Source organism: Pundamilia nyererei, unplaced genomic scaffold, assembly GCF_000239375.1.
Source record: "Pundamilia nyererei isolate P.nyererei 1_Seehausen unplaced genomic scaffold, PunNye1.0 scaffold00010, whole genome shotgun sequence".
NCBI classification, from domain to species: domain Eukaryota; kingdom Metazoa; phylum Chordata; class Actinopteri; order Cichliformes; family Cichlidae; genus Pundamilia; species Pundamilia nyererei.
The window spans coordinates 5,445,748-5,459,152 of record NW_005187411.1 but is presented as its reverse complement, the minus strand read 5'-3'; the positions used below and the strand labels follow the sequence as shown (position 1 = coordinate 5,459,152).

Sequence of the window (13,405 nt, the reverse complement as noted above, 5' to 3'; positions counted from 1 at the left end):
ATCCAATCCTTCCTTGTCTTAACACATTCCTTTTATCTCCCGTGTTTACTTCTACTTGTTATCCTCTCCTATTTTTTCTTTTCTTTTTAGGGGGAAATCAGTCATTAAAGGGTTATTTTTGTTTATGTACTTTGTTATTTATGTCATTTAGGTTGTGTCTGCATTTTGGTTCTTCTCCATAAGGAGCTAAAATGTCACAATGGGTGAACTAATGATCAAAACAATGGCTTCAGACTGCTTATATCATACTTACGACATATACTTGCATGCGGTCCTCCAAAAAATACCAACCACCCATAGCCCTGTGGTGATGACACTATGCCTGAGAAGCACACAGTGTAACTTCATTACAAAGAAGGTCTTTGTCTATTATGACTCAGTGTTTTCTGTGTAGGAACAACACACAACCATGCTAGTCCTTAAATTTGGAAAATTGTAATAAATGTGTTTCGGGCATGAGGATCACTGTGATCTTCAAGTTGTATTGTACGTAATGACACATGATGGCGATGCTATTAAACATAGCATGAAAAACGTTTGCATCATCATGATCTGTAGGTTTTAGTCACCAGTACAGAGGAGGGTCTGAATCGAAATCCACACATCCATATGCGCTAAAAAAAAATGTGTGTAATATTGTTTCATAAGTACAATATAAAATGTTACATTTAATGGAGTCTGGTTATTTAAATTTAACTTGACAGGTGCACATTCAGTTTACACCAAGCACATTTTCCTTAGTGATCAATTATTTGAAAAAATAAATCTTTCATTTCATATTTCAGTTGCCTTTTTTAAAATATTGCTTCATGTTTACTGAGGGTCAGGGATCTTTTTTTGTTTTGTGTTTTTTGAGTGTGGCCTCATGCTAGAAGTTTTAATTCCATGATACAAGTCTGGTTAATTACACGTTAAGGTTTCTTGACAAAACACCATAATTCACCACAGTTCCACCGACATGCCTTTCAATGAAAACTCAGAAACTTGCAATTTAGCTTCCCCGAGGTCTTTAGACTAAACTGACCAAATATGGAGGATGTCATTAAGATAGAAAGCCTGAAAATGATGAAATCTGTAAAGTGGAAAATCACGGATTTCCTGTTTGGTTGAGGGCACTGTGTTTTGTACAGACATGTGGATTTCCTAAGGCCTCGACTGTTATTGACTGATGTACACAGAGTTAACGTGTAAATTCCTGCACTAACTATGTGGTTAGAGAAGACCTGTAAATTAAACACCATGTTGATGTAGTATATCATGATTAGAACGCACAATGCTCACTTCCCACTCACGTCTGCCATGTAAATGTCTGCAGACTTGAATACTTGTAAAGGCTGTGAATTCTTGGGCTATTTGAGTTATAACAACTTCGTGTGCCATAGCGAAACAACTCACGTGCTCCCCCAGATGTGCTCTTTATCAGAAAAAGCCTCATAATTTAGCATTATGAAGAACAATTCTGGTAAAAAAAAAAAAATCCAGTACATTTTTCTGGGTGACTTAAAATACAATGGCTGAAAACTGCAAAAACAACTGAAGACAAAAAAAGACGTTTTTCAACTACATGCAATATGAAACGTATTACCATGAACGAGGTGTGCGCTAGGTGTCATAGATGTTCAAGCTTCCCTAGTCCCTCAACAACAACCTCGTGTCAGAGGTGATTTATCATGTCGCCAAACTGAAAACCCGGCGCATTCACACGAAAGCAGCACGGAAGTGTGACAGTTCTTCTGACCTCATTTGAAGTGGATGTGGTCAACCTGCTAAGAGGGCTACATCAAAGTATCAAACATTTCCTAAAAATCTTTTATCTTTTTGCCTGACTTACTAGCCCAGTATCAAAGTTATTGGAGTGGATGGACAGATACACATGGCCAATGTGTGAATTTATATCCTGCTTGATACTAATGAGCGTATCCATTTAACTGCCAATATTTCTAGTTTTGTGGATTGAATTTAGCATTTTTTTTCCTCAAATGGTTTAGTATGTGGTTTCGACCATAAATTTTGCTTGTTCTGCCGGGAATAAACAAACAGTCCCAGTGTTGCCGCTTCAGTTGCAGAATTATTTAACTGAAAACTATGAAATTACAAACCAAGCATCCGAACTAGGAAGAAACGTAGTTTAAGGGACTTTGGCATTGTTGTTGGTGCCAGATGGGCTGGTCCGGGTACAGTACCGTACAAAAGTCTTGAGGCAAAATGTCTGGAGCAATAGTTCTCCAGGTTTTCTGAAGATCTTTTAAAGTTTTTCCTCAGACATTGGCTGCTTTTACTCATTTTCAGTCCATTTTCAGAGGAATGCTTTTGATCTACTTTAACTATGAATCACTTAACCATCAAAAAATGTCACGTTTACAGACAGATGACAACTTGGAAAAGAATCCATTTTAAATTGTATCTTTAGGCCAGGGGTGTCCAACTCAGGCCTCAGGGGCCGGTGTCCTGCAGGTTTTAGATGTGTCCTTGATCCAACACAGCTAATTTAAATGGCTAAATCACCTCCTCAACATGTCTTGATGTTCCCAGCCCTTGAGGCCTGGAGTTGGACACCCCTGCTTTAGGCACGTTATTAGCAACAGCTTGTCATAAAAATGCATCATTTGTGCTTATATAGTATTAAAAAGGCACAGCACCTGAGAGATGCATTCAACCATGAGCTGAAGCATCTAATTTTCTCCAAAGCCTTGTCAGAAATGGCCTCAATTGTACAAGTGATTTTTCCCATAAATACTGTATTTCTATTTATGTTTCCATTAAGTCTCATATTTCCCATTTTCTACAGAATTACAAGGCAACGAGGGGTAGCTCAAGACCACATGTACTTTATTTCTGCTGTGATATTCAGATGGTCAGAACTCAATATCAATGTGGAGTGTGGGAGATCCTTTCTTGGGATACCTTGAGCCCCCTAGCACCCTTGAGCACAGTTTAAATGTCACAGTCTTCATAAGTACTGTTCATGTTTGCACCTTGTTGAATCCAAATATGTCTCTCTCTCTCTCTCTATATATATATATATATATATACACATATAGGCTGTAAATGCGTGAAAATCCACCCAGTAACGCAAATCCCATCCATGTTTAATTCACTCCAATTATAGCTCGAGCTACTGGCTCCTCTTTGGCTTTTCCCTGTGTTCAGTGGATACAGAGGAACTATAGAGACATGCTTTTACCAGACCTCTTTTTTATTCCAAGATACAAACAATGCACAAATGCTCTTCTAGTTCACAGAAATAAATCTAACCTCCCTATCTTCTGCACATTAGTCAACCTGACTCATACACGGCAGATATGATATCATGTTAACAGGTGATGGAGAAGTTTCAGCCACAAGTTACTGAGAGGGATTGGAAAGCCACAGGGATCACAGAGAAATCATTAAGATTTAGTAAGATGACCTGGAAATAAGAGGCTAAATTTTTTATTGCTGTTTTATATGCTTCTAAAGTTCAGAGGTATAATTACACATTTAACTTCCACAAAGTGACTGTCAGGAGTACCTCATGATGTGTTCAGATATAATAGGCTGTAATAAATGAGTTCCCCCTCAAACTATTAAAATGTAAAAAATGCAAAACTATGCTAACACGTTGTCCTCATAGTTTAACATTTGATAGCCTCGATTATGAATTTGACTTTTATAACTTATATTTTAATTTAGGGCATGTAAATCATCCCTAAACCTTATCCAAAATTAATCTCAGTTGTTTTAAGGCTACTCTAACATGTAGGACAGGGGGTTTAAACACATATTTTGCAGTGCAAACTGGAGGTCTTGCATTTTACAGACAGGATGCTGTTCCAGCGTCACAGGAGATATATCACAATAATTCTCCCCAAAATTGAAATAAAATGGAATTAAACCAAATTAATCCGGGCTTCATGGATTGAGGTATGGAGCTCGACAGCAGATTTATTTTCCCTGCAATATTTCTCCCACCCATATAAACCTGACTAATCTCATAATTCACAGCAGCTGTAATTCTCAATCAGTGCAAAACGCAAGGAGAAAAAACGTTCATGGAACGTGGATTACAAATCTTTCATAAATGTGTGCAATAAACACAGACAGAAATAGAAAATTACAATTTTTATTTTATAAGATTTCATTTCATACACGTTCACAATGTACAACTACATAATTCTTTGCAGAAAGGAAGACAAATCTGAGAGATTTCTACAGACTGATTTTTATTGTATACAAACAGTGACATATGCTCCCAAAAAGAAACAAATGCTAGCAGAGCACTCACAGACATTTGCCCTTTTCACATATTTCATTTTGCTTTGAAATCATGTTTCTGAAGATCTGAACTACAGTTCGATTAGATTTCACACTTACAAATCAAGAAAATTCAGACAATGATGGCGGCAACGTCATCAGACTTGTTTTTTTAAACTGTAGTGATAATAAGTGAGGTAACACTGAGCCCCTATATGATACACGGTTCTTCAATGCAGCCAGTGAGTGTAAAAGTTGCACAATTTGAAACATGTTGGCTGAAGGGTTTTTAGTGTATACCTCTCTGTGACCAGCGACTGCCAGTAACCTCCAGCAACCACACAAGGAATACACATTTCAGTGACCAATCACCAAAATGATTGGGCCTTTATCAACAGATTTCACAGCAACTTCTTGCTACCTGGTTGGAGAATACGAACATTTTCGTACTGTAGCTAAAAAAAGTCACATAAAGGCCACTTAATGTAGTTAAAATTGCTTTTCATTATGTCGAGTTCTAATATCACAATTTCATAATGATCTGTTTTGACTGAAACTAATCAAAATCCTTGGTGACAAGTTCTTTTGTACAGTAAGGCCTTGTGTGTGTGAATAACTTTTATCATCCACAGCAAACCACTCGCAGTCTTTTGGTGATCACCCCCTCAGCTTTATTTGAACAAGGAGTTGAAGGCTCGTCCAATGATGAGCCTGCGAACTTCACTTGTCCCGGCACCAATTTCATACAGCTTTGCGTCACGCAGATATCGCCCCAGTGGGTAGTCATTGATGTAGCCATTGCCACCTGACAAAGGACATAAAGATGTTAGTGCAAAGTTACCGAGTAGTAACAGAGCTCAAGGGTGGCCATCTGTTAATCAACAAAAACCATGTTGGAATATCAGATATCTATGTCTCCAAAACAAAATGAATGAAAAAGTGACTTCATATAGGCACCTCAGCAAATACATTCTACAGATCTACGTCAGCTCCAGCAGCCAGTGACTGTCAGAGCAGAACGGATTAAAACAAGTCAGACTGTTGATGCTGTTTATTAGGAAAGAATCAGTGTAATGGATAAGGGGTTATCACATCAACTAATTAGTAAGAGGTTTTTACACATGAACTCCACAAATTGTCGGGCGAACTAAGCTGGTAACAGATCACAGTGCTGCCCTCTCACAACAGGAAAAATATGCGTTTCAGGCACATTCTCAGTACTAGAAATCCTCCAGCTGGTTTAACAGGGTCTGCAAATAATTTGCGAGAAGTCAGACATGTGACCTACACTCGACTCTTTTTGAAGTAAACTAACAAGGTTACACTCATTTAATGAATAATCTGACTGCTACAGACATCTTTGTTTTGTGCAGTTTTGCTGAGTGAAGCCGAGAAAAGCTCAGCTATAGTCTACGTGTGAAACCGGCTTTAGGGGAAATCCCTCATTTTACTATGAACTTTCTTTCTGTTAACTAGACCTTCCTAACAGCTGTGTGTTGGTTGCAACCTGAAATATGTTGTTTGTACATTGATTAAATCATGACAATTTCCTCAGTTTAAGAATCTACTCTCATTTCATTTCAGCTCTGGTTCTTGGCACTCACCCAAACATTGAATCCCATCCAAAGCAACCTGAGTGGCATTCTCAGCACAATACAGGATCACTCCAGCACAATCCTGCAAACACACAAAGCATCACAGTCACTGAGTTAGACAAGAAAGTCTCTACGGAAAGGAAAAAACAAGTAACTGGATGCAGACTTGAAAATGAGAACCTTTAGGATCCAACAAAAGATTAAACATATATTACAACATTTTCTATAAAATTCTTATTTAATGCTTAAAAGGGGCCATTATACAGGATATGAATTTAGGAAACTTCTTGGCTAAAGTGACTGCCTGAGTGCTGCAGAAGCAGACGTGATTACAAACTTCTCACCTTTGCGCTGAAGTGTCCTCTGTCACAAGCACGTGCAACACTGTACAAATACTGCCGACAGGCGCTCAGCCTGGTGTACATGTCAGCCATCTTCCCTTGCATCAGCTGTCAAACAGATGAACATCAGGTCAGTCTGACTTGAGTAAACGTGAATTAAAAAAATCATTAAACACAATGGCCGTCAAAATATTTGAATTTTTATTCTCTGAGGAAAGTGAAAAATGAAGGCAAAACCTGAAAGTGTCCGATCTTCTGTCCGAAAGCCTCTCTGACATGCAGATAGGGAATAGCAGCATCCAGAACCGCCTGCATGATGCTGAAACACAATATGAGGATGTCACATTAAATGAAATGTGTCACATCTCTAAGGTTATAGGACAACATTCAAAAAATATATGTTAAACATGTTTAACTAAATTTAAATTACAGGACAGTCTGGCCAATGAACTACCAGAACTTTTCTGTAATTGTACTCATTTATCATGTAGTTTCATTGGTCTGGGCCACTGAAGATTAAGGTGAGCTGTATGTGGCCCATGATATAAAAGGAGTTCCTGCATTAGCCAATCAAATACTGCAAATCAAACCACTATACAGAGACGTGAGATTTCAGCTTTGAAACGGCACAAAATATCACTTCATCAAAGTCAGCATGGGCAAACACCTAATATGCATGGATATAGCAACACGGGCAAAAGTCCGGTGACGTCATATGTGTGCGACATGAACACCACAACAAAGGAGGGCGTTGAGGCAGCGGTATATACCTGCTGCTCGGTGTATAGCTTTTCGTCCAACTCGCGGGCCACAGTGTTGCTTTTTGTGCAGCCATTTTCTTTCTTACTGGGCTTTAAAAATGGCTGTTTTGATTTTCATGGCATCACGTGATGCCACTGACTAGCCAATCGGTGGCATGCAGTCAGTTGAAGTCACATTTTTGGATTGCCTCAGATCACTTGGAATCTCAGCCAAGTGGGTACTAAAAGGTGGCTAGTACCAGGTGCTACCACTTAATGGAAAACCCTAAAAACCAAGTGGAGCGGAGCCAACCTGAGCAGGTAATAGTGGAAAATGGCTGTGTCAGTCCAGGCTCAGCATGCTAATGAACAACACATAAACACAACTTCTCGCACACCAAGTCCAGTAACTTTCAAAGCTGAAGCACACACTCACAGAATCACTGGATACAGCATTTATGTACTAAAATACTTGGTCATTTCTAATTAAATCAACATGTATATGTGATTAGATATAACTTGACATCAGTGTAAACCAACCAGCCAACCTCTTCTGGTGAACCTTACCCAATAGGTCCAGATGCAAGCACCAGTCGCTCCAGATCCAAGCCGCTCATCATCACATACACGCCTTTGTTTAATGGACCCAGGATGTTCTCCGCTATAAAAGACAGGAGAAACGAAAACAAAATAAATTCCACGCTGATAAAAGACAATCAGTTTGCATTAGGATGACATAAAGTAACAATGCATAGTGAGGCACACCTGGGATTTTGCAGTCTTCAAAGATGAGCTCACAGGTGCTTGAGCCTCTCATGCCGAGTTTGTCGAGCTTCTGTGCGGTCGAGAATCCAGGTGTTCCCTACACAAAGTGTATATATAAATGCACAAATAAAGACACTTGTTTATTATTAGTACACCTTCTTTTACTGAATTTACCTTTTCGACAATGAAAGCTGTGATGCCTTTTTGATAGGCCTCGGGATCCGTTTTGGCATACACAATAAGCACATCGGCATCCGGGCCATTCGTGATCCAGAACTTGTTTCCATTCAGAACGTAATAGTCTCCTGTGAAAAGATTATGTTCATATAGTAGTTACTTTGTAATATAACAATTTCAGGGCACTGCATTTTCCAACAACTTAAAAATTCTCTCTGGGCTTTGTCAAAATACTGACAATCACCCACAGCTTGAAAGGCAGTACTTACAAAGCATGAATGCTGCCTCCAAACCTCATGGCTTACACCTGATGGCAATGATATATCTCACTCATTCACCAGGTGGCGCATGTGTGGAAGCACTAGAGAGCTGTGCAGCTGGTAATTTTGAGGATTTGACATTTGATATTGTCATTAAAAAAACAAAAGGCACTGATACTATTTTGGTTCTCTTAGGCCTGCCAGTAGATACTATCTGTCACTTCACATCTTTTTGCTGTTAAGGCATCACATTTCCCTGCTGGAATTCATGTTTGTATATATTTGCATTTGTTTTCACCGGCCTTGGGCAGTATAGGTGCTTGGCATTTTGGTCTTGTTGATGCCTTTGGCTTATGCCAAGCTCTTCATGGACAGTCCTAAACTTTTATGCACACAACCTCTAATATTTCTATTTATGTTGAAGTTTGAAGTGGAAAAACTGCTCGTCATTCAGCCAAATATACACAATAGACTGTATATAAAAGATGGACATGGCATTTGAGTTTGAAAAGTGAAGTGCCTCAAACCTGCATTATTTCAAATGGCAAGCAGACAGCGACTTTGACTGTACAGAGGCCCATTGGAGTACAGTGCTTTGGCTCCCTCGATCCATGACTTCATTATCAATGTTTTATAATGAGTTTATGCTCTTAGTTTGTAGTTTCAAGTCTTAATGAATAAAATACGATACATTTTACAAATAATCTTCCCCATTTGTGTCCAGAAGGAAGATAACACAGGGTATGCTTTAGGATGAGGGTTAGTGTGCATGTTTCCCTCAGGGTCTTGATCAGATCCACCACTGCCTCATCACTTCACCAATGAGTGACCTCATGGTAGCTATGTTGATCTTTTATATACAGTCTATGTAAAAGAGAAAAAAAAAACAAAAAAAAAAAACACTGCCTGCATCCACTGCAAGGAGACAAACCTACCACAGACATGTGAGAACTTTGCTTCACAGCAGTGAAAATTTTTTCCCCATCCCCGAATGTCGCACCAGGCAGCAAAAGTAATTCATCCATGTTCTTCACTACAGCTTGAACCCACCCCAGCAGTCCCTGAGCAAGCAGTGGGGTGCAATCTGTACAGGTTATCACTCCATCACGAGGCTGAATCAGTGAAACTGAACAACACATTCACCTATTGCCAATTTAGAATCAGCAGCTAAACTAACAAGCACTGTGGCAGGAAGTACCAGGTAGAAATCTGATGCAGGTACAAAACTGTCTTCCTGTGAGCTGATGGTGCTAACCAGGCTGCGAAAACAGCAGCTCAAATAGTTCTATTCATAACTTGTTTATTACATACGCAAAAAAAAAAAAAAGCTTTTAACTTCAATACTTACATAATACAGTCTATAACCTCACAAACTCCATTTTAAAAAAGCCCGACTTTTTGTTGCTGCTGTCACATCTTATTAACTATCAAAATAATGTTTTCAGATAAACAACACAGTCAAATTTTATGCCTCTATAAGCAGCTCATACTCACAATCTGGCCATGCAGCACACACACGACACCTTGCTGAGTCTGACTCATTTGTACATTTTCAGTGTGGTAAATGCCAATAGCATTTCTGTCAAACCCTGAGCTAATAAAGCCCTGAAAACTCTTTTTTCCCCCCCCATCAAGAGAGTGTCCAACACATATCTTTAACATACCATGATAATAGCTTTCAGAAGATGTTCTTATGTAAAAATGCATTCAGATTTTAATGATTTTGAGGTGAACAAAACAATAGAATAATGAATCCTTCTTCTTGTAAAGTCCTTGATATTAATAACACTCAATAAACACACAAATAAAGCTACGTGACACTGGCAAAGCGGACCAAGAGTACAAAAAACAAACACAAAACAAACACACAGATCTGTAAGACCAAGAAAGCTAATAAAGCAGATCTTATTTATGTGCTCCACATACTGGATGTATAATTAAGCTGAACATTTATCATTACCACAGAGAAGTGAGTCACAGTTTGGGCGTCTTACCTTCTTTCTTTGCTCTGAGTTTCATTGACACAACATCAGAGCCAGCATTGGGCTCACTCATTGCCAGGGCTCCAACATGTTCTCCTGTCAGTAACTGGCAAAGGAAATAACACGATTAATGAAATAATTAAACAAGCTCATTACGTTCAATGTTTTTCGATAATATTTAAACGTGAATTGTTTGATCCTGACCTTTGTCATATACTTCTCCTTCTGCTTTTCATTGGCGTGGCGTACCAGCTGGTTAACGCAAAGGTTAGAGTGGGCGCCATAACTGAGACCGACGGCTGCTGACACTCGTGACAGCTCCTCCATCACAATTATATGATCTAGGTAGCCCAATCCTGTGCCTCCACATTCCACTGAAAGGGATATACAGTGTGAGCTGAGTGTAAACTCGCCTAATAACAGCTAAAAAAAAAAAATAGAAACCTTTATGCCTTGATATGAACCATAAAATATGTGTTAGACATAACTGTAACTGTATGAACTGCCTGCTACATAAAAATCACAGCTGTCACACCTGGAGCAGTGACGCCAAGAAGTCCCATCGTCCCCATTTCTATCCAAAAATCCTGTTTAAGAGGGAAAGCAGAAAGTTAGTAGAAACAATACACTGGAGGTACAGTTGAACATGCATATCTACTAGAGCTCAACCAATAGTAACAGCCGATATTGGCTATATATACATATATTGGTGTCATGCAGCTGTGGTCAGATGTTTACATACAGTCATCATGGGCATGAACGTCACGACAAATTTGGTCTTTTAATGATTTCTTTGAACGGTTCTCTTTCCAGGAATGCTTGTACAGCATCTTTAGTGACTTAAAAAATACAAGTGGTTGTTTTCCTGTGGCAGCACAAAGAGGATTTGTTTGATTCTCCACTCATTGGCTTGACCAATGCTCAGAAATGACTTTTAAGTAATTGCAGATTCGTCAGTTCACACAGTTGCATACAGGTAGAAGTAAATTGGATGTGTCACAACTTTGCCAAGTTCTGGAAGAAGACCCAAACTGTCACCCAAGATGACACCCAAGAAACTAGTTAGGAGGTTCAGGAACAACCCAGAAACCACCAAAACTCAAGCCTGAACTGGAATCTCCTGAAAAGAAGCCCCTGCTCCAAACCAAGTTTTAGCAGTGGTTTATGTATATATTTGAGCCTATACATATACTTTTGAGCCTGTGTGGATTAGAGAAAATCCTAAATAAATTCAAACTTGTGAGCCAAATTCTTGTTTTTTAAAGTTATTAAAGATGTATGCTTTACAATCGCTCCACCCTAGAAAAAGAACAGCTTAAAGAAATCGTTGAAAGTACAGTAAGCTTTTGACAACCACATTTTCCGATACGATTAGATATAAAAGTGCTTTTTTAAAGCTCAAAAAGCAATGCCGATTCCTTTAGAAAAGCCAGCTGAGCTCACTGGATTGCTTACGATACTCAGAAGTGGTGGTGCAGGATACAGCAAGTAAAGAATGTCAACAGATGTATCAACAATGTGTTGTTTTCTTTTACCACCTAGAAGTACTGTCCCCAAGTTCCATTACTACTTGGTACATCAGCTACAACTTTCTGAATTTTGTCACTTGTGCATTTCAACTCACCCGCATTCCTGGGAACTCGTTCTTCTTATCGATCTCGTCGGCATGAGGTGCAAGTTTTTCTACAAAGAATTTGCGAACTGTTTGCCTCAGCTGTGGAAAGGACGTAAAACAATTACTTAGCAAAAAACCATACCTGTAATGACTGTGCTGGGAGGATGAAGATCATAAAGTGACGGCTTGAGAAAGCGTTTCACCTGCCTGGAGATGGAGGTAAGTGTGTTGTTTGATTTACAGGTGGACGTGTTGTTTGCCCAATCATACTGAAATGTTTTAACTGCATTGCATGTATATTTGACTTTATAAAAGGTCTGGGATCTGAGACAACTCCTTCCATCCAATCAGATCCCGTATATGAACCCCACCCACCCCCTGCTCTCCTTGCAGCCTCGGGTCCAGTCTCTTTCACTTTGCGCAAAAATATGCCCGGCCTGCAGTCACCTTTGATTTGGTTTAATATCGACTGTAAACAATCAGTCACTCCATTACTACCATTTATTACCACAACCTACTTTGTAAAGTCATACGTGGAAATTTAATAAAATTGTTTAATAATGTAACTAGTAAAATTAGTTAAATAGACCAATTTCTAATTAGATAAATGTAATTAGATAAATTAATCGAGTATTAGTCGGTAGCTTTTGATTTTTTTCATTTAATTTGTAGCTGTTAGCTAACTTATGTCATCACGTAATGGGGGACGGTGTCCTCGCAAAACTGTCTTCTTTTATTGCCCTTAAAATTCACAAAACTATACAACACACTAAAAATGTTGGTCTCTGAGAGTATGTGATTGTTTTAATGCCTGCGGTTGACACGCACAGACACAAGTGTGCACTTTGTTTTGCTAGCATTAGCTAGCTAGTGTGGCTAACCTGTATCTGCTCCTCTGTGAGTCCGTTCACTACGTCGTCTATGGGGATGGCAGCTCCGGCACAGCCTCTTCTTGTCACCGCAGGGATGAATAACCTGGAGCTGAGGCGAAGTGCATTTCTGACAGCAAACATGGTGCTGCTTGCAGAATAACAGGGATGAAGGTTAGACCACGGATGAACGTCTGAGGTCTCCTGCCTGGCTGTCTTGTAGCAGATAAAACGGAAGAGGTCTCACTCCGCCAATATTTCCTAGTCCTACAAAAGTAGTCCACGCTGTCGTTCTTCTTACCTGAAGGGTCGCGCAGGCACAGGAGTGCGCTTAAGTACCCCGCCGCCCCCTGAACCGGTGAAAAATAAAACCACATCATATCTTCCACTTCGTCTTCTTCTAGTGCGATACTGCAAATTTTGGTATCGATCAGATATCCAGTAAATACAGGACCATCGATAACGATACCTATAACTTACAAACTGTAGGGGAGGAAACTCACAATTTCTGAAATGAATCATCATTAATTTGCAAATTTAATGGCCACTGTGATATTTCCTTTTAACAATAATTAGTTAGCACAAAAACGCATCTTTCAGCTTTTCATTTATTGTTTCCAGCACAGTATTGTGATATTTTGCACGGCAATATTGCATTGAGTGTTCACCCAGGGCGCCAAACCACTGGCTACGTTGCGTTTGGCGTTTCCATGGTTTTTGCATCTTCTTTAAGTGCGCGTCATTACATCTCGGAATTCGACAAGACTGGTAAGCTCTCAACTTGCTCTCCGTCTGATATGATCAGGGTTTTTTGTGTGTTTTCTTGAG

The 13,405-nt window shown here is 39.3% G+C and overlaps 1 protein-coding gene across 1 annotated transcript; it reads right to left on the bottom strand.

Moving 5' to 3' along the window:
- Positions 1–4,181: 4,181 nt before the first annotated feature.
- ivd (isovaleryl-CoA dehydrogenase) lies at positions 4,182–12,892 on the bottom strand. Its single transcript, XM_005723939.1, has 12 exons — positions 12,590–12,892; positions 11,718–11,807; positions 10,629–10,680; positions 10,298–10,467; positions 10,106–10,199; positions 7,849–7,979; positions 7,675–7,771; positions 7,477–7,570; positions 6,407–6,488; positions 6,173–6,277; positions 5,838–5,910; positions 4,182–5,038 (listed from the first exon to the last, which is right to left on the bottom strand). The coding sequence occupies exons 1-12, from the start codon at positions 12,719–12,721 to the stop codon at positions 4,905–4,907; spliced, it is 1,254 nt and encodes a 417-aa protein (XP_005723996.1). The 5' UTR covers positions 12,722–12,892; the 3' UTR covers positions 4,182–4,904.
- Between the last annotated feature and the right edge of the window lie 513 nt (positions 12,893–13,405).

What these genes read in the sequence shown, in the direction of transcription:
- ivd (XM_005723939.1), bottom strand. Translation starts at nt 12,721, where the DNA reads ATGTTTGCTGTCAGAAATGCACTTCGCCTCAGCTCCAGGTTATTCATC. An exon ending in ACGAGTTCCCAGGAATGCGG is followed by an intron (nt 10,681 to 11,717) that starts GTGAGTTGAAAT and finishes CCTCTTAAACAG; the next exon opens with GATTTTTGGATAGAAATGGG. An exon ending in ACTCAGAGCAAAGAAAGAAG is followed by an intron (nt 7,980 to 10,105) that starts GTAAGACGCCCA and finishes ATCTTTTCACAG; the next exon opens with GAGACTATTACGTTCTGAAT.